The sequence below is a fragment of the Eumetopias jubatus genome, unplaced genomic scaffold (genome assembly GCF_037043125.1).
Source record: "Eumetopias jubatus isolate StellerSeaLion01/CBP00866 unplaced genomic scaffold, mEumJub1_p1.0 scaffold_1, whole genome shotgun sequence".
NCBI classification, from domain to species: Eukaryota; Metazoa; Chordata; class Mammalia; order Carnivora; family Otariidae; genus Eumetopias; species Eumetopias jubatus.
The window spans coordinates 121,974,921-121,994,375 of NW_028274807.1; the positions used below are offsets into that span (position 1 = coordinate 121,974,921).

General features: G+C 49.5%; 1 protein-coding gene across 3 annotated transcripts in view; it reads right to left on the minus strand.

Moving 5' to 3' along the window:
* MRAS (muscle RAS oncogene homolog) overlaps nucleotides 1-19,455 on the minus strand; it is a 50,937-nt gene that overhangs the window by 24,048 nt on the left and 7,434 nt on the right. For 2 of the 3 annotated variants that reach the window (XM_028099019.2, XM_028099018.2), the window contains exon 2: nucleotides 3,346-3,556. In XM_028099019.2, coding sequence (XP_027954820.1) covers nucleotides 3,346-3,538 — 193 coding nt within the window. In that variant the 5' untranslated portion in view covers nucleotides 3,539-3,556. Of the gene's footprint in view, nucleotides 1-3,345; nucleotides 3,557-19,455 lie in introns of those variants that run through there. The other variant, XM_028099021.2, reaches the window with a different exon arrangement.

A 19,455-nucleotide genomic window follows, 5' to 3' on the forward strand; every position in this document is an offset into this window, starting at 1 on the left:
GCAGACACTTAACGACTGAGCCACCCAGGAGCCCCATAATATTCACCCTTTTTAAAATACACAATTCAGTATATATACAAAGTTGTCACATTTTTTTTTTTTAAGTGATGATTTGGTACTGGTTCTGACCAAGATGGAGTAACAAGGACCAGATTTATCTTCTCACCTCAAACAACCACAAACCAGACAAAATGACAGACATCCATAGAACGCACCCAACAATGGCAGAATACCCATTCTTTTTGTGTGCGTGTGGACTATTTAGCCAGAGAGACCAAGTCCTGGGTCATAAAACAAGCCTCAATGAGTTTTAAATAATATACTGTATGTTCTCTGACACAATGAAAATAAAACAGAAGCCAATGACAGAAGAATCTCTGGAAAATGCCTAAATATACTTGAAAACTAAATGTTTCTAAATAACCTATGGGTCAAAGATGATCTCAAAAGGGAAATTAGAAAGTATTTTGAACTGAATGGAAATGAAGACACAATGTATTGGAGTAGGTGGGATGCTGCTAAAGAAGCAGTTGGGGGAATTTGTAGCACCAAATGAATATCTTGGAGAAGAAGAAATGCTCCAGTCAGTGGCTTCAGCTTCCATTTTAAAAAGTTAGAGAAGAACAAATTAAATCCAAAGTAGGCAGACTAAAGGAAATAATGCAGGTAGGAGTGGAAATCAATGGAACCAAATGGGAAAAGTCAAAGGACTCAAGAGCTAGTTCTCTTTTGAAAATCCATGGTATTGCTCCATCTCTAACCTGCCTGATTAGGGAAAAGGGGGAAGATACAAATTAACAATATCAGGAATGAGAGAGGCAACATCACTACAAACTCTACCAATATTAAGAAAATAATAAGAGAATATCATGAACATCTTTATGTCAATAAATTTGGTAACTGTGATGAACTGAACAACTTTTTGAAAGACACAAACCACCAAAACTCACTGGAGAAGAAACAGATAACCTGAATAGCCCTACATTTATTAAAGGAATTGAATTTGAAGTTAAAAATTTTCTGACAAAGGAGACTCCAGCCTCAGATGTCCTCATAGGTGAATTCTACTAAACATTTAAGGAAGAAATAATACCAGCTTTGTTCAAACTCTTCCAGAAAACTGAAGAAGAGAGCATACATCTCAATTCATTCTGTAAAGCCAGCATTACTCAGACATGACAAGAAAACTACAGACCGATATAGCTCTCAAGAACATCAACACAAAAATTCTAAACAAAATTTTAGCAAATCAAAGCCAACAATATGTAAAAGGATAATACATCATGGCCAGGTAGGATTTATCCCAGGGATACAATGTGGGTTTAACATTAGAAAAATTAACGTGATTTGCCATATTGACATACTAAAAAAGAAATACCATCTGAGTATCTTAGTAGACACAGAAGAAACATTTGACAAAAGCCAACATCTGTACCTCATAAAAATTCTCAGCAAACTAGAAATAGAAAGGAACTTCCCCAACCTGATAAAAGGAATGTATAAAAAACCTACAGCTAACATCATACTTAGTGCTGAAAGACTGAAAGAAAGCTTTCTCCTTAAGATCAAGAACAAGACAAGTATGTCTTTAGTCAGTAAAATAAGGCAAGAAAAAGAAACAGAAGCCATCCAGATCAGAAAGGAAGAAGTAAAACTATCTTTACTCACAGACGTGACCATCTCTGCAGAAAATCCAAAGGAATCTACAAAAAAGCCACTAGAACTAATAAGTGAGTTTAATAAGGTTGCAGGTTACAGTTAATATACAAAATGCTCCCGTATTTCTGCATATTGGCAACAAAAATTGACAACTGAAATGAAAAACCAATACCATTTATAATACAGATTGTAGATATAAATCTGACGAAACATGTAAAAGACCTATGCAAGAAAATCTGCAAAAACAATTGATGAGAGAATTAGAGAAGACCTAAAAATATGGAGGAATACAGTGTTCATGGGTTGGAAGGCTCAACATTGTTAGGATGTCAATTCTTCTCAAATCTATAGATCTACAGATTTAATACAATCTCAGTCAAAATCTAAAATTTTTGAATTTAACTGATTTGAAAATTCATACAGAAATGCAAAGGACCTAGACGGGCCAAAGCAATGTTGAAAAAGAACAAAACTGGGGATTTAATGGGACATGATTTTAGGACTTATTATAAGGCTACAGTTATCAAGACAATGTGGAATTGATGCTAAGAGAGACAGATCAAACGGAATATATGGGCAACTAATTTTCATCAAAGGTACAAAGGCAATTCAGTGGAGAAAGGACAACCTTTTCAACAAATAGTGCTGGAATAGTTGCATCTCCATATACACACGAACAAAATAAAACTAAACTAAACTTTGTTCCATACCTCACACCATATACAAAAGTTAACTCAAGGTGGATCATAAACCTAAACACAGAACCTAAAGCCATTAAACTGCTAGGAGAAAACCTCTGTGACCTTGGGTTAGGCAAATACTTTAGACACGACACCAAAAGCACAATCCATAAAAGAACAAACTGATAAATGGGACTTTCTCAAAATTACAAACTCTAGTCTTTGAAAGACACTGTTAAGAGAATGAAAAGCATGCCACAGATTGGAAGAAAAAACTTGCAAATCACATAGCTGACAGAGGACTTCTATCCCAGTGGCTTTCCAAGCTCCCCTCCTACAATGACAGTCTATCCCTAATGGTTCTTTGTTTAAGAGACAGTATAAAGTCCTAACCAGTAAGAATCTGGAGCTGTGGTTCTCTACTTTAGCTTCACCTGGAAGGCTTGTTAAAACAGACTGCTGGGCTCCACCCTCAGAATTTCGGAATCAGTAGAGCCTGAGGGTTTTCATTTCTGATAAGCTCCCTGGTAATGTTTAGGCTGCTGGCCTGGATACCACAATTTGAGAACTGCTCATCTAGACCAATTTAGACTAAACTTGAAACAAAGTCAAATGCAAGCTTTTCCCTCCAAGTGAAAATAAACTATGCTCACTAAAAAATAATTTATCCCCCACCTTCTTTTTTATTAGCTGGAGACATCTGTAAGTGCTAATCAGCGCTTCTGATCAGCAAGCAATAACAAACATGACATCACTGAGTTGGCATGATTCTAGCCTTGCCTCTTTGTTGAATACACATTTTGGTTTCCACAAAGCTGTTCAGAATTAACCCTGGAACACATACACGGCCTTATACCAGCCATGTCACAATGACATGAAAGAAGCCATCCGGCCCCAGTGAAGCTCATCAACTTCCTTTGACCCTCCGTCTTCCCCCCCACCCCCTTCCCCACCCACTACACCCCCCACCCCCCACCCCATTGTAGGGCTGCCATCTGGGTCTCACCGTCCAGGATGGCCCATTGATTGTCAATCTCTGTGTGTTTCAGGTAGGAGTCTTCAATGGTGGGGTCATAGTCAGGCACAAAAATCTTCTGGAAAAACTGGATGGTGAGGGCACTCTTGCCCACACCCCCATCTCCCACCACCACCAGCTTGTACGTGGGGAGGTTGTCACTGGGGACGGCACTGGTTGCCATGTTTACGGTAGGTCAGACCTGGGGAGGCAAGACATGTGTAATGAGGCCAGGGGCTTTTTCCTTTCCGACCTTATAGAGTAATAAATACTCCCAATTATATATTGATTCAGTCATTTATTGAATACCAACTATGTGCCACACCTGGTCTTGGGGACACAGTACTACTAGACACCATGAGGCCTTTAACAAGTACAGCCAAAAGCCATGTCAAAGAAGCATTTCGACCACTAAAGTCTGCCCTATTCCCATACAGGTAAACATGTGGGTGCTAGTCCGAGCAGGGATGGCACCTTTTACATCAGCTCTGGCCATGGGCCTGCTGTGCCCAGAAGGATTTGAGGTTGCCTGAGCTAAGGGAAGGTTGGCCATAACAGCCTGGTGCACCAGAGTTCAGGATCTCCGTGTCCACCCCCCCCCCCCTGGAATTTAGTGATTGTGGCTACTTTCCCTCAGTCTCCTTGCCCTTTGTCATGCAGAAAGTTGTGCTGGAATCTCTTGGCATCTGGTCAACCCCTGTGTTAGCTTGGCGGGAGGAAGAGGAGGAGCAGGGCTAAGTTTTGTTTTAATGATGTTGAGTCCAGCTAAGGCAGTGGTTCTCAACCAGGGGCAATTCTGCCCCCAGGGACATCTGCAATATCCGGAGATAATTTTGGTTGTTAAAACCAAGTGGGTATTACTGGCATCCAGTCAGCAGAGGCCAAGGCTGTGGATACACATCTTACAATGCACAGGGCGTCCCCCACAACACAGAATTATCCATCCTAAAACGTCAATGGTGCTAATGAGCTAAGGTGACTAGGCAGGAGCCAAAAATGTGGGGCCAGGATTCTAAAGGATAATTGAGCCTTAACAGATAAGGACTGATTGTGAAAAGGTGACAGCAGAGAAGCAAAGAGTGATCTTTGGAAGCAGCATCATAAAGTGGCAAGGAGGAGAGGGAGGCAGGGAGCACGGAAGGAGCACTCAGCCCAGGGATCTGGGCTGCTAACTGTGGGCCCCACCGGGGTGCCAGGGAGAACAATGCCCCCTCCTGCTATGGCGACACTCCCGGGTAGCACGAGCACTGACCTGGTGCCAAGAGGGTGCAAGCTTGATCCTGCCTCATGGTACTAGAAAAGAATCTCTGCACAAGCTGGGAGGCAGAAAGGCATGGCACAGGTGTGACGGGGACACTCAAGGGTGCGGACTGGGTGTCCTGTGTGCCTCGCTGCTGCTTGGGAAGGCCATGCCGAGCCATACCTTCCTTACCTATCAGATGAGAGGGCTAGATTTTTTTTTTTTTTTTACAGTTATTTGCAGCTCTAAAAGAGTCCCCAGTTCTAGAGAGCAACAGAAAGGGTGTTAGACCCAAGTGTGGGTTATGTGGCCACACTGATTTGCATGGGGCTACGGGAGAGAGTCATTGCAAAAATGCTCTGCAGTTACTGAAACTTGATGTTGACATTTAGGATTTCCTTGCATCGTGAGGAGGTATAGGTGCCTGTATACACTGTGGGTGAGCATATAAATCTGTCCCGACTGGATTGAGAATACACTCGCATAATTATATCAAAACTTAAAATGACATACCATCTCTTGAAGCTATCTGGTATATGAGGATTCATTCTAGGAAATAATCAGACAAATGTACAAAGATGTAAAGAACAGGGGAAAATGGAAATCACTTAAATGTTGGGGGGGAGTTAAAGAAAAAGTCAGCTACACAATGCAATACTATGCAGCCATGAAAAAGGATGATAGACCCTAACCTAGAAAAGTTTATATTATGCATGAAAAAAGCCCCAAACAGGCTGCAAAACCACAAGTACATATGATTGCACTTCCATGAATGAATCTATATGTCTAGATGTGGTTCTAGGCATAGAGAGGACTGGCAGATTTGGGGGCACTTTCTCAATTTTTCTCAACACTTGCTACAACAAGCTAATATTATATATGTATACTGGGAAAGTTTAACAATATTAAAATATTCCCACCAATGGGAATAAAAGGTACAGCATAGGGAACATAGTCAATGGTACTGTAACAGCAATGCATGGTGACAGATAGCTACATTTGTGGTGAGCGGAGCAGAATGTATAGAGTTGATGAATCACTATGTTGTACACCTGAAACTAATGTAACATTGTGTGTCGACTATCCTCAAATAAAAAAAAAATTTTTTTTAATGTTCCCGCCAAAATAAATGTTCCAGCTACCTAAAAATGTAGGACTCCGCATCCTTCAGGTAGGGATTTAAGCTCCTTTGGTGCAGGATATTGGGCCCAGGGGCCGGCTGAAGCCCCAGCATCTGGTGCCCTGTCTCCCTAAGTAGGGTAAAGGTGGGGACAAGTTGAGGCTTTGGCAAACTGAGCTCTCCCACATGACAAGGGATGGTGGTCCAAAGGGGCCACAGGGCAGTTGGAAGGAAACAGAAATGGGGAGAGGAGGGCAAGGGTCAGCTCCCTCTCTCCTTCGCCTCTCAGGTCAGGGGAGCGAGGTGTCAGCCCCTCCTTACCCGCCATCTTGGCTGAGGGTGGACAGTGACACCGGGCCAGGGTGGGCATGTTTGCCTGTGAGAGAGGCTGTTTCTAAAGCTCCCTTCCATTCTCCGCTGGCAGCGACATGAATAAAAAATACTCGGTGGGTGGGAAGATATCAAGAAGGAAAATTATTTCTCTTGATTTTCTTCTCAAAATAAAACAAGATAAGAAATCTCCACTAGTAAGTATGATAGAGGACATGAACTGAATCTGAGTTGGTACTCAGACCAGCCACAGCAGAATCACTCGGGGACCTGCTTGCCAGGCAAGGCAGCTGCCAGGAAACAGACGAGGGGCTCCTTCCCTTCACAGAGTTCCGCACTCAGGGGTTGAGCCCCTGAGAGACCACAGGCAGCCAACTCGGGGTTCCCTCCCAACCAAGACTCAATGGAAGCAGGTTAGAATGCACAGCACAAAAATTGGACCGATCTCTCGTGGTGAAAAACCCTTTAGTGCTGCCCATCGCTGATGGGCCAAGTCCCGGTTCCTTCACTGGACATTCAAGGCTGTCACTGGTCACCAGTACTGCCTCTCCAGTGGTAGCTATGCCACAGCCTCTCACACTCTACTCGCTCTCCCAACCAGCTTTATGTTCGCCCAGTGTACCCTGGGGTCACACCGAGTCCTCTGCAGACCCCGAGGCCCCCTGGGAGAGCACATACCTCTTCACAGGTCAGGCCCGGGCCCAGGAATCACCTCCTATGGGAGGCACCTCCTTCTACTCTGCGCCCTGCAGTTCCTGGTGCAGAGGTCACCAGTACCCTTGAAACCGTCTACATTTAATGTGCACAGAAGGGCAGGGACGGCACCTCGTCCCTCTCTGTATCGCCAAAGGCTGGCAGAGCATCAGCAAGGAGCAAAAGGCTAGCTGAAGGCATTTCTGAACCACTGTCAGACCACCTACTAGCCACAGCATTGGGCCTGACCATGGAGAGGGCCAAGAGGCAACGCTCCCAGCCTCCTTCTCCCAAGTCAGACCAATCACACAGAAAAGCCCCCTGGAAGCAAGTGTGGGCCCAGGAAGGAAAGAAGGTGTTGCAGGGCCAAGAGAATGAGTCCAGAACCAGGCGCCTCCCCCCAATTCATAAAGGCTCTTCTCCTGATGGACATGTTTTTCCAGGCTTTCAGCCTCCCCCCTAATAATCCCTGACTAAACAATGTCTTTTTAAGTGCAGAGGGCAGTCAAAATGCACCACACTCCCACAAAATAGGCTGGACTCAAGCGGTAAAGAGAAAGATTTTTTTTCAGTCACCACAGGCTATGACGAAAGACACCACAGGATAAAAAGTTGGTTGGTGGTTAAGGAGCAAACTGCTTACATTCACAAGAACCCCCTCCTCTCTAGACTATTCAACTAGAAGATCAGAGATCTTTCTAGATCTTTTTAGAGATCATTCTAGAATGTCAGTTCTTTACTTTTTGGGGGTCATGGATGGCCCCTTTGAGGTGGGAGGGTAGTATAAGGTGGACCTAGGGTCTCTTTTTAAAGTTCCCCCACCAGTTTTCGATGCTAGATACTCTCCCACAGACCAGTTGGGCAAGTTACTGTTCACAGCCTCAGTTTCCTATTTGTAAGATGGGATTGATTAGAAAATTATACTTTGCAGGACTGCTTTAAGCATGAAATGAAAATGTATGAAATGTGCCCAGTTTAGAGAAGGTGCTCCAATGTTTGTTCCTGCGCCTTGTTTACTTTGTTCCCTGGAGAGACTCCCCCATCAGAAGTCCCGCTGCCACCTCAGCTCCATGTCAGGCAGGCCTGTGTGGGAACGTCACCCAACATTCAGAACGTTGTTTGCATGGGAAATGGCTCCGAGGTTCAGGCAGCCCCCTCCCCTCAGAAACCAACTTTTGGAACAGCTGCCGCTGGGCCCGTGGGCGGCTGAGTGCTGGTTCCCATGGCAACCACCGCTCCCAGCACCCCTCCCAGTCCACCGGCAGCCCAGCCCCTCACACATGCTGGAAACTTTTTCCTCAAAGGCAGCGTTGCTTCTTGGACAATTTTAATAACACGTATACAAAAACTTCGGGCATCTTTAACCAGAGAAATAAGCTTTTTTTGGCGGCTGTCTTTTGCTCCCTTTCTCTCTCAGGGTTAGCACCATCTTGCGAGATGTGAATTTTTGTTTCCTGAATGGCAGCTTCGTCTCCTCCAAGCAGTTCAGAAGCTCCGCCAGGACAGGAGCCACATCTCCTCATTCCCTTGCATTTTACAGGGCCAACACATGGGAGGCTCAGGGCCCAACACACTGACTGACCGCTGAATTCTGCCCCACGGCAGCCTTCTACCCATCCAGCCCTCCCTTGGGCCAAGAAGCAGGAGGTGATGCTCCTAGGAGGTACGGGGCTGGATGGACAGATGACCCCAGAATAGCCTCTTCACCCAGCCATTTTCAAAGTATGCTGGGAGGGTTCCGAGACCTCCTGGGGACAGTCCTGTGCAAAGCCCCCCTTGGTTCTCCAGGGGGGGTGGGTGGCGTGGGTGGGGGGGGTGTCATTAATAGCCTGTGACTGCAGTTAGGCCCCTCGAGTTCCATTCGTGTCTCTGATATGGACTGCCTGTATGACCTGGAACAAAGTTTCTTAACTTCCAGGAGCCTGCTTCCCCATCTATAAAACAGGAGAACAGGAGGCTCAAGAATGTGTGAGGCGCCAGTGAAAAAAGCTGAAAAGCCCCAGTAAGGGCGTATTTGCACTGACAGGCAAAGCAGTTGGGCCCCTGGTCTCCCTCCAACCAGGCAGACTCCAGTGATCTGGACCACTTGCCTGCCCCATCGAAAGCCCTAAGAGCACCTGTACCACAGAGGGCTGTTGGAGGACCCAACACAGCAACACATATAAATGCCTGGGAAAACAGAGAGCTCTAGCCCCCAAAACAGCAGTGCCCAGTGGCTATGATCCCTTACCAATCTGTTGCATTATCCCAGATTCCCAGGTTCTAGGGCTTCTACAGAGCTTGTTTCCCAAAAGAATAGCCCCCAATACTGCCCATTTTTATTAGCAGACCCATAAAAAAGAAATAGCTTCGCCTGCAGACATTGTCAAGGGGTTCATAGGCTCCCTGGCCCCTCCATGCACCCTATCCCCCCAACCAGCACACTTCCAAAGCAGTGTCAGACAGTCCTGGCCAGAAGAACTGGTGCCCAGGAGAGGCTCCACAGCAATCACAGTCCCCACCGTTCAGTGGCCATCTGCAGTGGACTGGCTGGACACCAAAGGTCACGCTGGGAACAATCACAACACACTGCCTTAAATTCTCTGGGTGATTAGTTTTCATTGTTGTTGTTGTTGTTTTTTAAAGATTTTATTTATTTATTTGACAGAGAGAGACACAGCGAGAGAGGGAACACAAGCAGGGGGAGTGGGAGAGGGAGAAGCAGGCTTCCCAGTGAGCAGGGAGCCCGATGTGGGGCTTGATCCCAGGACCCTGGCATCATGACCTGAGCCGAAGGCAGATGCTCAACGACTGAGCCACCCAGGCGCCCCACTGGGTGATTAGTTTTACAGCATCACAGAGTTTTTCTTTGATTGTCATCGTGATTTTACTAACCCCCTGGGCACTCTTCATTCTTGTTGGTTGCTTCCCTGGCCCTGACTATAGGACCACAGATTCTTGGAGTTGAGGCAGTCGCCAACCCAGAGCCTCACCCAAAGACGCTGCTAACTTTATTGAAAGTTTAGTTTTCACTGCTTTTTTGCTTCTCTACTTCTCTACTAATTATTTTTTTAAAGATTCCTCCAATCCCAGCAATTGAACTGCAAGTTGTCTGGTAAATAAGGCTCGAAGAGAAAGGGACAGATTCACTACCAATGCAGCTCTTGGGAGAGTGAATGGATTTTCAATCACATTGAGCTGAATCAGCTCTGGGAAGCTAATCTCATCTCCATGATGTCTGGGTGTGCCCAGCTCCGGGGGATGAGGACACACTGGGGGGAGCGACCCAACCCAGGAGGAGGAAATGGCTCTGCATTCCAGGAGCTGCCCTTCCCTTCTGCACAATTCCCAGAAACGGGCAGCTTCCCCAGGGCTGCCGTCTTGCAGGCTGCACAGAGATGGTGTGTGTCCCCGCCAGGGGTTTGGGCCACTCGCTATCCCCTAAGGCTTCACTCTCTACTCTCCCCTCCCCAAGACGTCGCTCCGACCCATTGTCTCACATCTCTGCTAATGCAAGCCCAGCTCTGTCACTGCACCACTCCACCCCTCCGGGAAGCCACCAGTGCATTCAGCTCCGCTCCATTATTAAGACTTCACCATCCCCCCCATCATGGGTGTTATTTTATGCAATAAAGCACTTTAAACACCACTGGGTTTTAGATGGTGAGTGTGTGGCGGGGGTGCCGCTCCTCCCATTCCCAAACCATGGCAGACGTCATAATCGACCACTGTCCTCTTGTCTGCTCAGTCTTAGAACCCTTTGTAACGCAGCACCTTGGCAGCCGGAAGCAGGTGACTGATCCATACAGGAAACTTGTGCGGCACCCCAGATCTAACCCACTACTCTCCGAGTTCCCTCGAGAACACGTCACTTACCGGGCATCCTGCTCTGTGGGAGGGTCTCAGGACCTTTAGGAGGGAGCCTGCCCAGTTATCTCTGGAGAACTCTATGACCTGAGTCTTGTGTTAATACCTCAGCCCCTGCTTTTCTACCCCCATCAAATCCAAACTCCTCTGCCGGGACCACACCTGGACTGCGAGCAGCAGGGCAGAAATGGTCAGACAGGGATCCAGAGATCCAGGCAAAGCCCATGCTGGAAGTGAGCCAGGCGAGGGATGCCTTGCCCTTGGCCTTACTCACAACCCCTGAGGACCACGGGCTTCCTCATATCACGACCATTGACACTTGGGTCTTGCCCGCTAGCTTGAGAGTACCTCCTGACAGGGCCTGGAGCTTAGCTATTTAAGTCCCAGGGTAGGTATGTGGAAATACTGCTGGAAGAGTTACAGGAGTGATCAATGTTCAAGACAAGGAACAATTCGTTCATTCACGTAAGGGAACCGTCTGTTGCTGTTGGAAGATATTAACTCACTTAGTTCTCACAACAGCCCTCTGGGGCATGACTTTGATTATGCCCCATTTTACGGTTGAAGAAACTGAGACACAACAAAGTAAAATAACGTTTCTGATGTCATCCAGCTCGAGAGCGGCAGCGCCAGGATCCGAAACCACACAGCGTGGCTCCAGAGCCCGTGGCCAGCCCATCGTACTGGGCATTTTCTCATCACTGGCGAAATGGTGAGCGGGGGCAGAGTCAGGCCAGACCAGAGGCAGCAGATCCCAGAGTGCTAGAAACAGGTCAGCAGTGAGCCAGGCAGGTGATGTCAGAGTCACAGAGACCTCCAAGGCCACATCCCTGCCCCTGTGGGGGAGGCATCCAGGGCAGATGCTAGTCACTGGGAACAGACACACCCCCACCCCTATCCCAGCTGGGACTTAGTCTGCCAAACAGGGCACAGGCCTCGTGCTGCCACATGCTGCTGCCCTGAGGACCAGGGAGGAAGCTGGGGGATCAGGCGGCTGCCTAGCACGGTGGAGGCACCAGGCAGCTTTGAGACCCATGTTCCAGCCCCTCTGTTTGGGCCCCTCTCCACTGTGCTGGTTGCTGCCCCAGCCCCAGCCTGTCTCCTTGTGCCTGCACACCGGCTGCTCCCTGCCCAGCTTGGGGTTGGCCCCTCCCCTGGAACCCCTCATCAAGGAGCTTGAGCCACTGACTCAGCCTGCGACCTTAAGCAAGTTACTTATCTTCTGCACCTGAGTTTTCTCTTCTGTAAAAGTAGGGACAAGGGCACCTGGGTGGCTCAGTCAGTTAAACGTCTGCCTTCAGCTCAGGTCATGATCCCGGTGTCCTGGGATCGAGTCCCGCATCGGGCTCCCTGCTCAGCGGTGAGCCTGCTTCCCCTCTGCCTGCTGCTCCCCCTGCTTGTGTGCTCTCTGACAAATAAGTAAATAAAATCTTAAAAAAAAAATAAAAGTAGGGAGAGTGGCATCATTTGCCTCCTGGTGGTCATGGCAGGCTGCACTGATTTGCCTGCCTGTGTGTGGCCCACAGTGAGTGCTCAGTACATTCAAGTTGTTACCATCACCAGCATTCTTCAAAATCCATCCTAAGCCTTCCTCCTGCAGGAAGCCCTCCTGTCTCTCCAGAGTCCTGCCAGAGCTCATGCCCGGTGAATGGGCTGGTTCCACAGGTAACAGCTCAACAGAATTTAGCCCTCACCACTCCTTCCTCGGTGTGCTCTCATGCCAACTGTGTGTGGGACTCAGCAACCCCCAATTCTGCCCTGGAGCAACCCCCAATTCTGCCCTGGAGGGCAGCATTCACATCTTGGCGTACCCAATCCCACGGACCCCCAACTCTTTGTGCTGCCCGCAGTGCGGTTAACCAGGGAGAAAAGCCAGGGGAGACTGGATAACCTGCAGGGGACAAACTCCAAGCTACTCCTGCAGTAGCTCAGAGGAGAGGGAAGCAGACGGGGAAGGGTTTTAGGGTCAGGCAGGCGCAGGAAGGTGATGCAGGCGGGCCGGCGCAGGCACAAAGGGCCCAGGCACGAGCATGCACGGTGGCATTTAGTCTTCCCGTTTTACCAGCAGGGAGACAGAGTCAGAAATGTGAAGGCCTTTGCCCAGGGCAACAGCTTGGTGAAGGGGGAAGCTCAGACTTAGGGAGTAAAAACAAAAACTGCCCCACTCACCCCCCCAGCTAGTCCAGGGCCCGGGAAGGCTCTGAGGCTCTTGGAAACTGAGGGGTTAACGAGGGCGCCAGTGTCTCAGGGTCCACTCGGCCCTTCAGAACAATGCGCCCCACTGGCATCCCCAGCTCCTGGGGTGCTGCCACCTGGCCCTCTCAGCCTCAGAGGTCCCACCCCAGTGCCGCCCCCCACAATGTCCCCATGTCCTACTGCCACCGGGAGGGTAGGAGTGACCTCAATCCAGGGGTGCGGCCGGCGTAGCTCCCTGGGTCACAGCTTCCTTCAGTGGCAGGTAGGGGCTCAGAGGAGGAAGTAGCTTTATGTTTAAATTCTTACTCCCAACCCCGGGGGCCTATTAATATTTTCCTAGTGCTGGGGCAGTCATGCCTGCAGCCAAGAATTCTCAGCCTTAGACGGAAGCCTGCATGTCCACCAGAAAAGCCACTCTGGCAGTCACCCCACCAGGGATGGGGGGCTTCTGGATACTCTGGGGTCCCTCAGACTCCCCAGAGCCTGGCAGGCCCCTGTCCCATTCTCTCCGCATTGTGATGCAGCTGCCTGCTCACAGCTCCCCTGGGGCTGCTCAGGCTCAACCCTTCACCACATGGACTCGGCCAGTGCCACTCCTCAACAACGAAACACCCTCCAGACCCCTCGTCCCACCTTTCTGCCCTGGCACTCTTTCCCCTCTTCCTTCCCCTGGCCGCTTAACAAACCCTTTACCTCAAATCCAAGGCCAAGGCCTAGCAAGTCCGCAGCTCATGGCAGGTGCACTCAGTGGCTTGGCTCCACCTCCGTCCGCCCCCGCCCCCCACATTATCCTCCCCCCGCTCTGGTGCTGTCACCCCTCAGCCAGCCCCCATGGGTGCCTGAAGCTCTCCCCGCTGCCCGTAGCATTCCAGGCCCTCCCTGAACTGCCCTCAGCACCGCTTGCCCCTCACGCAGCCTCTGCTCCTGCTGATTCCTAGTATGGTGTCCTTGAGGACAGAGATGGTGCCTAATTTGTCAGGGGCTCCAGCCCCTGCCAGGGCACCTTGGAGTCTGCCAATGAATATTCTCTGCCTTTCCACCTTTCCTCCACCTATGAGAACATTCCCTCTCTGAGGAACAGCCTCCTGAAGTGCTCCCTTCCTCCCCAGCCCTCTCCTACCTTCCAGGTCTCCTTCCACTCAGCCACCATGCTTGCGTCTGGGGAGTGCTGGCCAGGTGGCAGGGGGCAGCCAGGGGGCTTTGCAGCCATTAGGCCATTTGACTCCTCACAGCTACCACACCAAGAAGGCACTGTTTAGCGTCTGTCAGTGATGAACCCTGATTTCACAGAGGTTCTGTGGCTTGTCCGTCTGTGAGTCTGACCACAAAGCTCCTAGCTCAGCTCCGTGGCCATTCTGCCTCTAGGGAGCATGCCCTTCTACTCCTCCCTTCAAATCTAGGAGCTGGGAGTTATTTTCCCGTCACATTTCCCCACTAGGGTGGGGCAGGCAGGGGTCTGAGGGCTGGGCCCCATCTTCTTCACTCTTTGCACTGCCATGGCCTGGCCTGGCTTTGACCACAAAGAGGTGTGAGATTAAAAGAGGTGAAAAGGACACTGAGGAGTAGCAGTAGCAGGGGTTACTCAGCCTGGAGACTTTCCAGGCTAGCAGTCTTTAGTGGGAGGGCACACGGCCCACCCGAGGAGTGTTCGGGACCCCAGGAGGTGAAGGGCAGAAAGGCACATTAAAAAAAAACGACCACTGCTTTCGTTCTATCACTTATATTCGATGTCAAACACAATTAATGAAAAACGTAAAAATTTATATGTTTGACCAACAGTGACACAGAAACAGTCCAGGCTCTTGCCTGAGGTGGGGAGAGGCAAGCCAATCTCCATTTTAAAAGAGTAACCAGACTGTGGAGAGCTGGGCTTGAGCAAAATAAAAGGGAAACTTCCTGAAAACGAGGTGGGCATGACAATGAGCAGCTGGGGAGGTGTGGGATTTTCCTTGAAGCAGGATGGAGGAAGGAGGGTCCAGCAGCCTGGCTCTGGAGGAGTGAACCAGGGCTGTGACTTTTCAGGGACCCTCCCAAACTCCAGATGTTAAACCCACTCAGCTGGAAAGGCAGGAGGCAACTTTTCACACCCCTCTCCCCAAATGCAAAACAGTCGCTGCAGGTCTCCTCCCCTCCTCAGCAGCCTGGCCAGGACGGGGAGGGAGCAATGGGCTGAGCTGACAGACCCGCTCGGAGCCACTACTGGCCTCCCACCTCCCTTTTTCCTACAGACAGCACTTTTTTTTTTTTTAAAGATTTTATTTATTTGACAGAGAGAGACACAGTGAGAGAGGGAACACAAGCAGGGGGAGTGGAAGAGGGAGAAACAGGCTTCCCTCTGAGCAGGGAGCCTGATGCGGGGCTCGATCCCAGGACCCTGGGATCATGACCTGAGCCGAAGGCAGACGCTTAACGACTGAGCCACCCAGGCGCCGCCCCCCCCCCCACCCGAACAGCACTTTTATACAAAGTCCTGCATCAAAGCTTTGGCCCCTCTGCTAGGTGTGTGACCTCAGGCGCATCGCTCAATCTGTGTGTGCCTGTTTCCTCACTTGCTAACACCAGTATCCACCCCGCAGGGTTGTTTTGAGGACAGGATGAGCTCATACAGGCAAGTGCTTAGAACAGTGCCTGACACATAAAGGGTTGCTATTCTTCTTGTTCTTGTTACCATTATCATTACCAGTATGTTGTGGGAACTTTTGCCAATGCCCCCTTCCCCCAAACTGTGCAGAAGGGTGCCTGGGGCCACACACAACTGTATTTTCCAGGTTGCCCCAAAGCGCTCAGGGCAGGGGTGGGGGAGGGGGAGGCAGGTGCTCCCTCTGAATCACCTCCTTCAGCCTTCATCCCAAGAAGCTCTCAGTACAGCCCGCTCAACAGAGAGACCCCAGCACCCCAGCTGGACTGAAGTATTACTGCTCCTGCCACTTGGCCATCCCAGGACTTAACAAGGAAGCGTGTTTTATTTCTGATGATGGAGAAATGATCAGAATCCACTACCTGTGCTGCCTCGTTTCAGGGATCTGGAGAAAGGGGGAAGCTTCAGAGCTATGCCCCATGCTACAGCCCATCTCGTGGGGGCCATCCCAGGGGCAGAAAGCCAGAGGCAGAGCAGATGTCAGGAGCTTGGAAATGGGTCCGACACATCCAGTTTTGAATCCTGGGCGTGTCACTTCCTAGATGTGTAACCTTGGAAAAATTATAAAGCCCTCTATGCAAAACTGCTGTTGGGAGTAGCAGCAACCTGCTGGAGATGCACTAGGGCTGAGTCCTGTGGCCGGGACTGATCATTATAGTGTCTGTTTATTATGTCCCGACCACACACTCAGCACTTCACATGTACTCCCCCGAGCACCCCCTACCACACCTCAGACTGGGGGAGATTACTGTGACACTCTCCCAAACACTCAGCTGTCCTTCCTGATGGCACTGTGCACGCGGCCACTCCATCCCTTAATGTGTCAGCTCCATGAGCACAGGGCCCGTCCTCTGTTGGACCCTCCACGGTACCTCGGGTGCCCAGCACACATGTGACACCAAGAAGGCACTCAATAAATATTTGCTGATTTACATCAGCTCCGATCCTCGTGGATACTCTGCAAAATGTTCTAACAGGAAGGAAAAAAATTTACTCTTGGGTTCGCCCTGGTCATTGGGAATTTGATGTGTCTAGTACTTAGTGCTACGTTACACCTGGCTAGTGGTGTAAGGCTAGGGTGCATAACTCTTGCTGAGACGAATTCTTTAGTGGCTCTTTTTTTTTTTTTAAGATTTTATTTATTTATTTGACAGAGAGAGGGAGACAGCGAGAGAGGGGACACAGCAGGGGGAGTGGGAGAGGGAGAAGCAGGCTTCCCGCGGAGCAGGGAGCCCGCCGTGGGGCTCTATCCCAGGACCCTGGGACCATGACCCGACCAAAGGCAGACGCCAAACGGCTGAGCCACCCAGGCGCCCCTAGTGACTCTTTTCTGAGGCAAAAGCATAGGCCCACAGCCTGGTCCAGGACAGATTTCATGACTGCTCTGCCACCAAAAGTAATGGAAATTTGGAGTTCTCTGAAGCTCTGGGGAAAAGTGTCCAGGAAAATGAGTGGCGCGGTCAAGAGGAAGAGGTCTGCTACTCAATTTTAACTTCTGCCCTGTTCTGAGCAATGGGTAACCCCATTTCTTATGAGCCCCGGGTGAAAGCCTGTTAGCTATGGCTTAACAGGGCTTAAGGAATGAGGAAGCCAAGCTGATTGCACACATGCACGGGGCAAAGCGGGGCAGATGACCCGGGAGGCCAGACAGCCAGCAGACATGGTCCCCACCTCGAAAGCCCCAGAAATACTACAAGTGGGGAGCATTTTCATCAATGCTTGGGTAATTTTTAAAGAAAAATAAATAACAGGGGCACCTGGGTGGCTCAGTCGGTTAAGTGTCTGACTCTTGATCTCACCTCAGGTTTTGATCACACAGTCATGAGTTCGAGCCCTGCACTGGGTGTGGAGTCTACTTAAAAAAAAAATAAATAAGTAAAACACCTTTGGGATGCCTGGGTGGTGCAGGCAGTTGAGTGTCCAACCCTTGGTTTCGGCTCAGGTGGTGATCTTAGGGTTGTGAGACCAAGCCCCCTGTTGGGCTCCGTGCTCAGCGTGGAGTCTGCTTGTGACTCTCTCCCTCTGTCCCTGCCCCGTGCACTCTTTCTCAAATAAATAAATAAATCTTAAAAAAGAAAGAAAGAAAAATAAATAATACACTCAGAGAACTTCTACAAAGAAAACCCTTTGGGAAGAATGATGAACTACTGGAGAGAGCACCTCCCCATTTCCACGTCTGTGGGATGAGGGCCTGGCCCGGTATAACTGGGTCGGGAAGCACTGGGTTGGGGTAGCTGGGACATCTGCATTACAGCCGCATCGTTCCCTGTTGGGGACCAGGCAAGGGAGGCTCACAGAGGTGGGGGACCTACCCCACCATGCAGCAGGTGGGAGGGCAGAAATTGGAGCAGGGCTCCTCTAGCCCTTGCAGTCCACGCTCTTTCCTGCTCTCCTGTGGGTCTTCTGAGGAAAGAAAGGAGGACTGAGACCCCCTCTGGCCCTTCTGGCTGCCAATTCAGCAGCCCTGCTGGTGGCCCCAGACCCCTGCCAGAGACCTTGCCTGGGGCCCTCTCCTTGCACACACAGAGGCTCTCCCAGCCCTCCGCCCTGTCTTTCCTATTCACGCACACCAACCCCAAATAGAAAAAAGTCCCTGTTAAATGCTTTATTAGAATGGTTATTTTGTTGGAGTGCCAAGTGACCTACTCCAGCTCCCCCCTTCCATCCTTCCAGCCGTCCCCAGTTTGAGTCCAGAAGTAAAACAAAGGCTTTGTTTCTTTATTTTGATTTCCTCTGTAAAATCTCAAACATGCAGGAAACACCCACCCAGTCCCAGATAAGTGGACTCAGGCCACTGTCCACTGCGGGCGGGCGGGGTCGGGGGGTCAGTGAGGAGGGGTGGGCGGGAAGGTTCTGATGCCAGCTGACCTTAGCTCCCAGGGAGGCCAGCAGGGCACCTGGGGCTGGGCCTGGCTTCCTGGAGAAGAAGAGCTGGGTGTGAGGAGCACCAGGCCTTCTGGGCTCCGCTGCCCAAGGAAGCTCAACCTGAGGAATGTGGGTGTGGAGGGATGGCTGAGAAGACAGATCTCATACAGTTATTTTTTAATATATGCCCCCAAGGCTTTGGGACGGTGGCTCCACCCTTTTCCATCATCCCTGGTTACAATAAAGCCAGCATTGAAAGAAGAACATGAGAGAGGCTATTTTGGGTTGCTGAGGCGACTTGTGAGAGAATGGTCCTCTCCAAGAGAGATGGGCTCACTTCAGTCTCCTCCTCGGGCGCTACATTTCCAGCAGAATTCAAATACAAAGGGGTGAATGTGTAAGTTATCTGAAAGGGGGAATTTTCAAGAAGGTATGTTGAAATTCTAAGGGACAAAAAATCAACAACTCCTAAATGAAATGAAAATTAATTTTGCTTTTGAAATGAATATATGCTGCTTTGGAGAGGCAAGAACCTGTTCCCAGATCTCCCTGAGAATGATTCGTTTCTATGGGGTGGGTGGGCCTCCCCACCTCCACCACCCCTCCTGCAACCTCCACACAGCCCCACATGCCCACAAACATGGTTACTGTTTGGGGTACTTGGGTATAGTCGGGCTACTTGGTATAGTAGGGCCACCTAATACATAGTGTATACAACAGATTCTTATGAAACCAGAACTTTTCTTTTGAAAGTAGGTCTCATTTAAAATAAAAAGCAGTTTTTTGGGGGGAGGAGGGACTTCAAGGGAGGCATTCTATTCTGTTTCATTGACCTATCCATTCCTGAGCCAGGACTACACCACTTTATTCTGGTTTTATAGTATTTCAGTGTCTGGTAGGACCAGACCCTTTCTCCTTACTCATTAATGGTCTATAAGCAAAGGAGTAAAATGCTCAGATTTGATTCTGATATTTCTTTTTGTCCAACTTTAAGATGGATTTACAAGGGGCAAAATTAGAGACAGAGAATCCATTAGAATGGTACTGCAGTAATCTAAGTGAGCGATGTTAAGCCTGGAGCCAGAGTAAAGATGGTTAGTTATAAGGGGAGGAATTCATTAGAAATAATCCAAATCATCAGATTCAAAAAAGAGACAAGTGGGCCTGTAAACA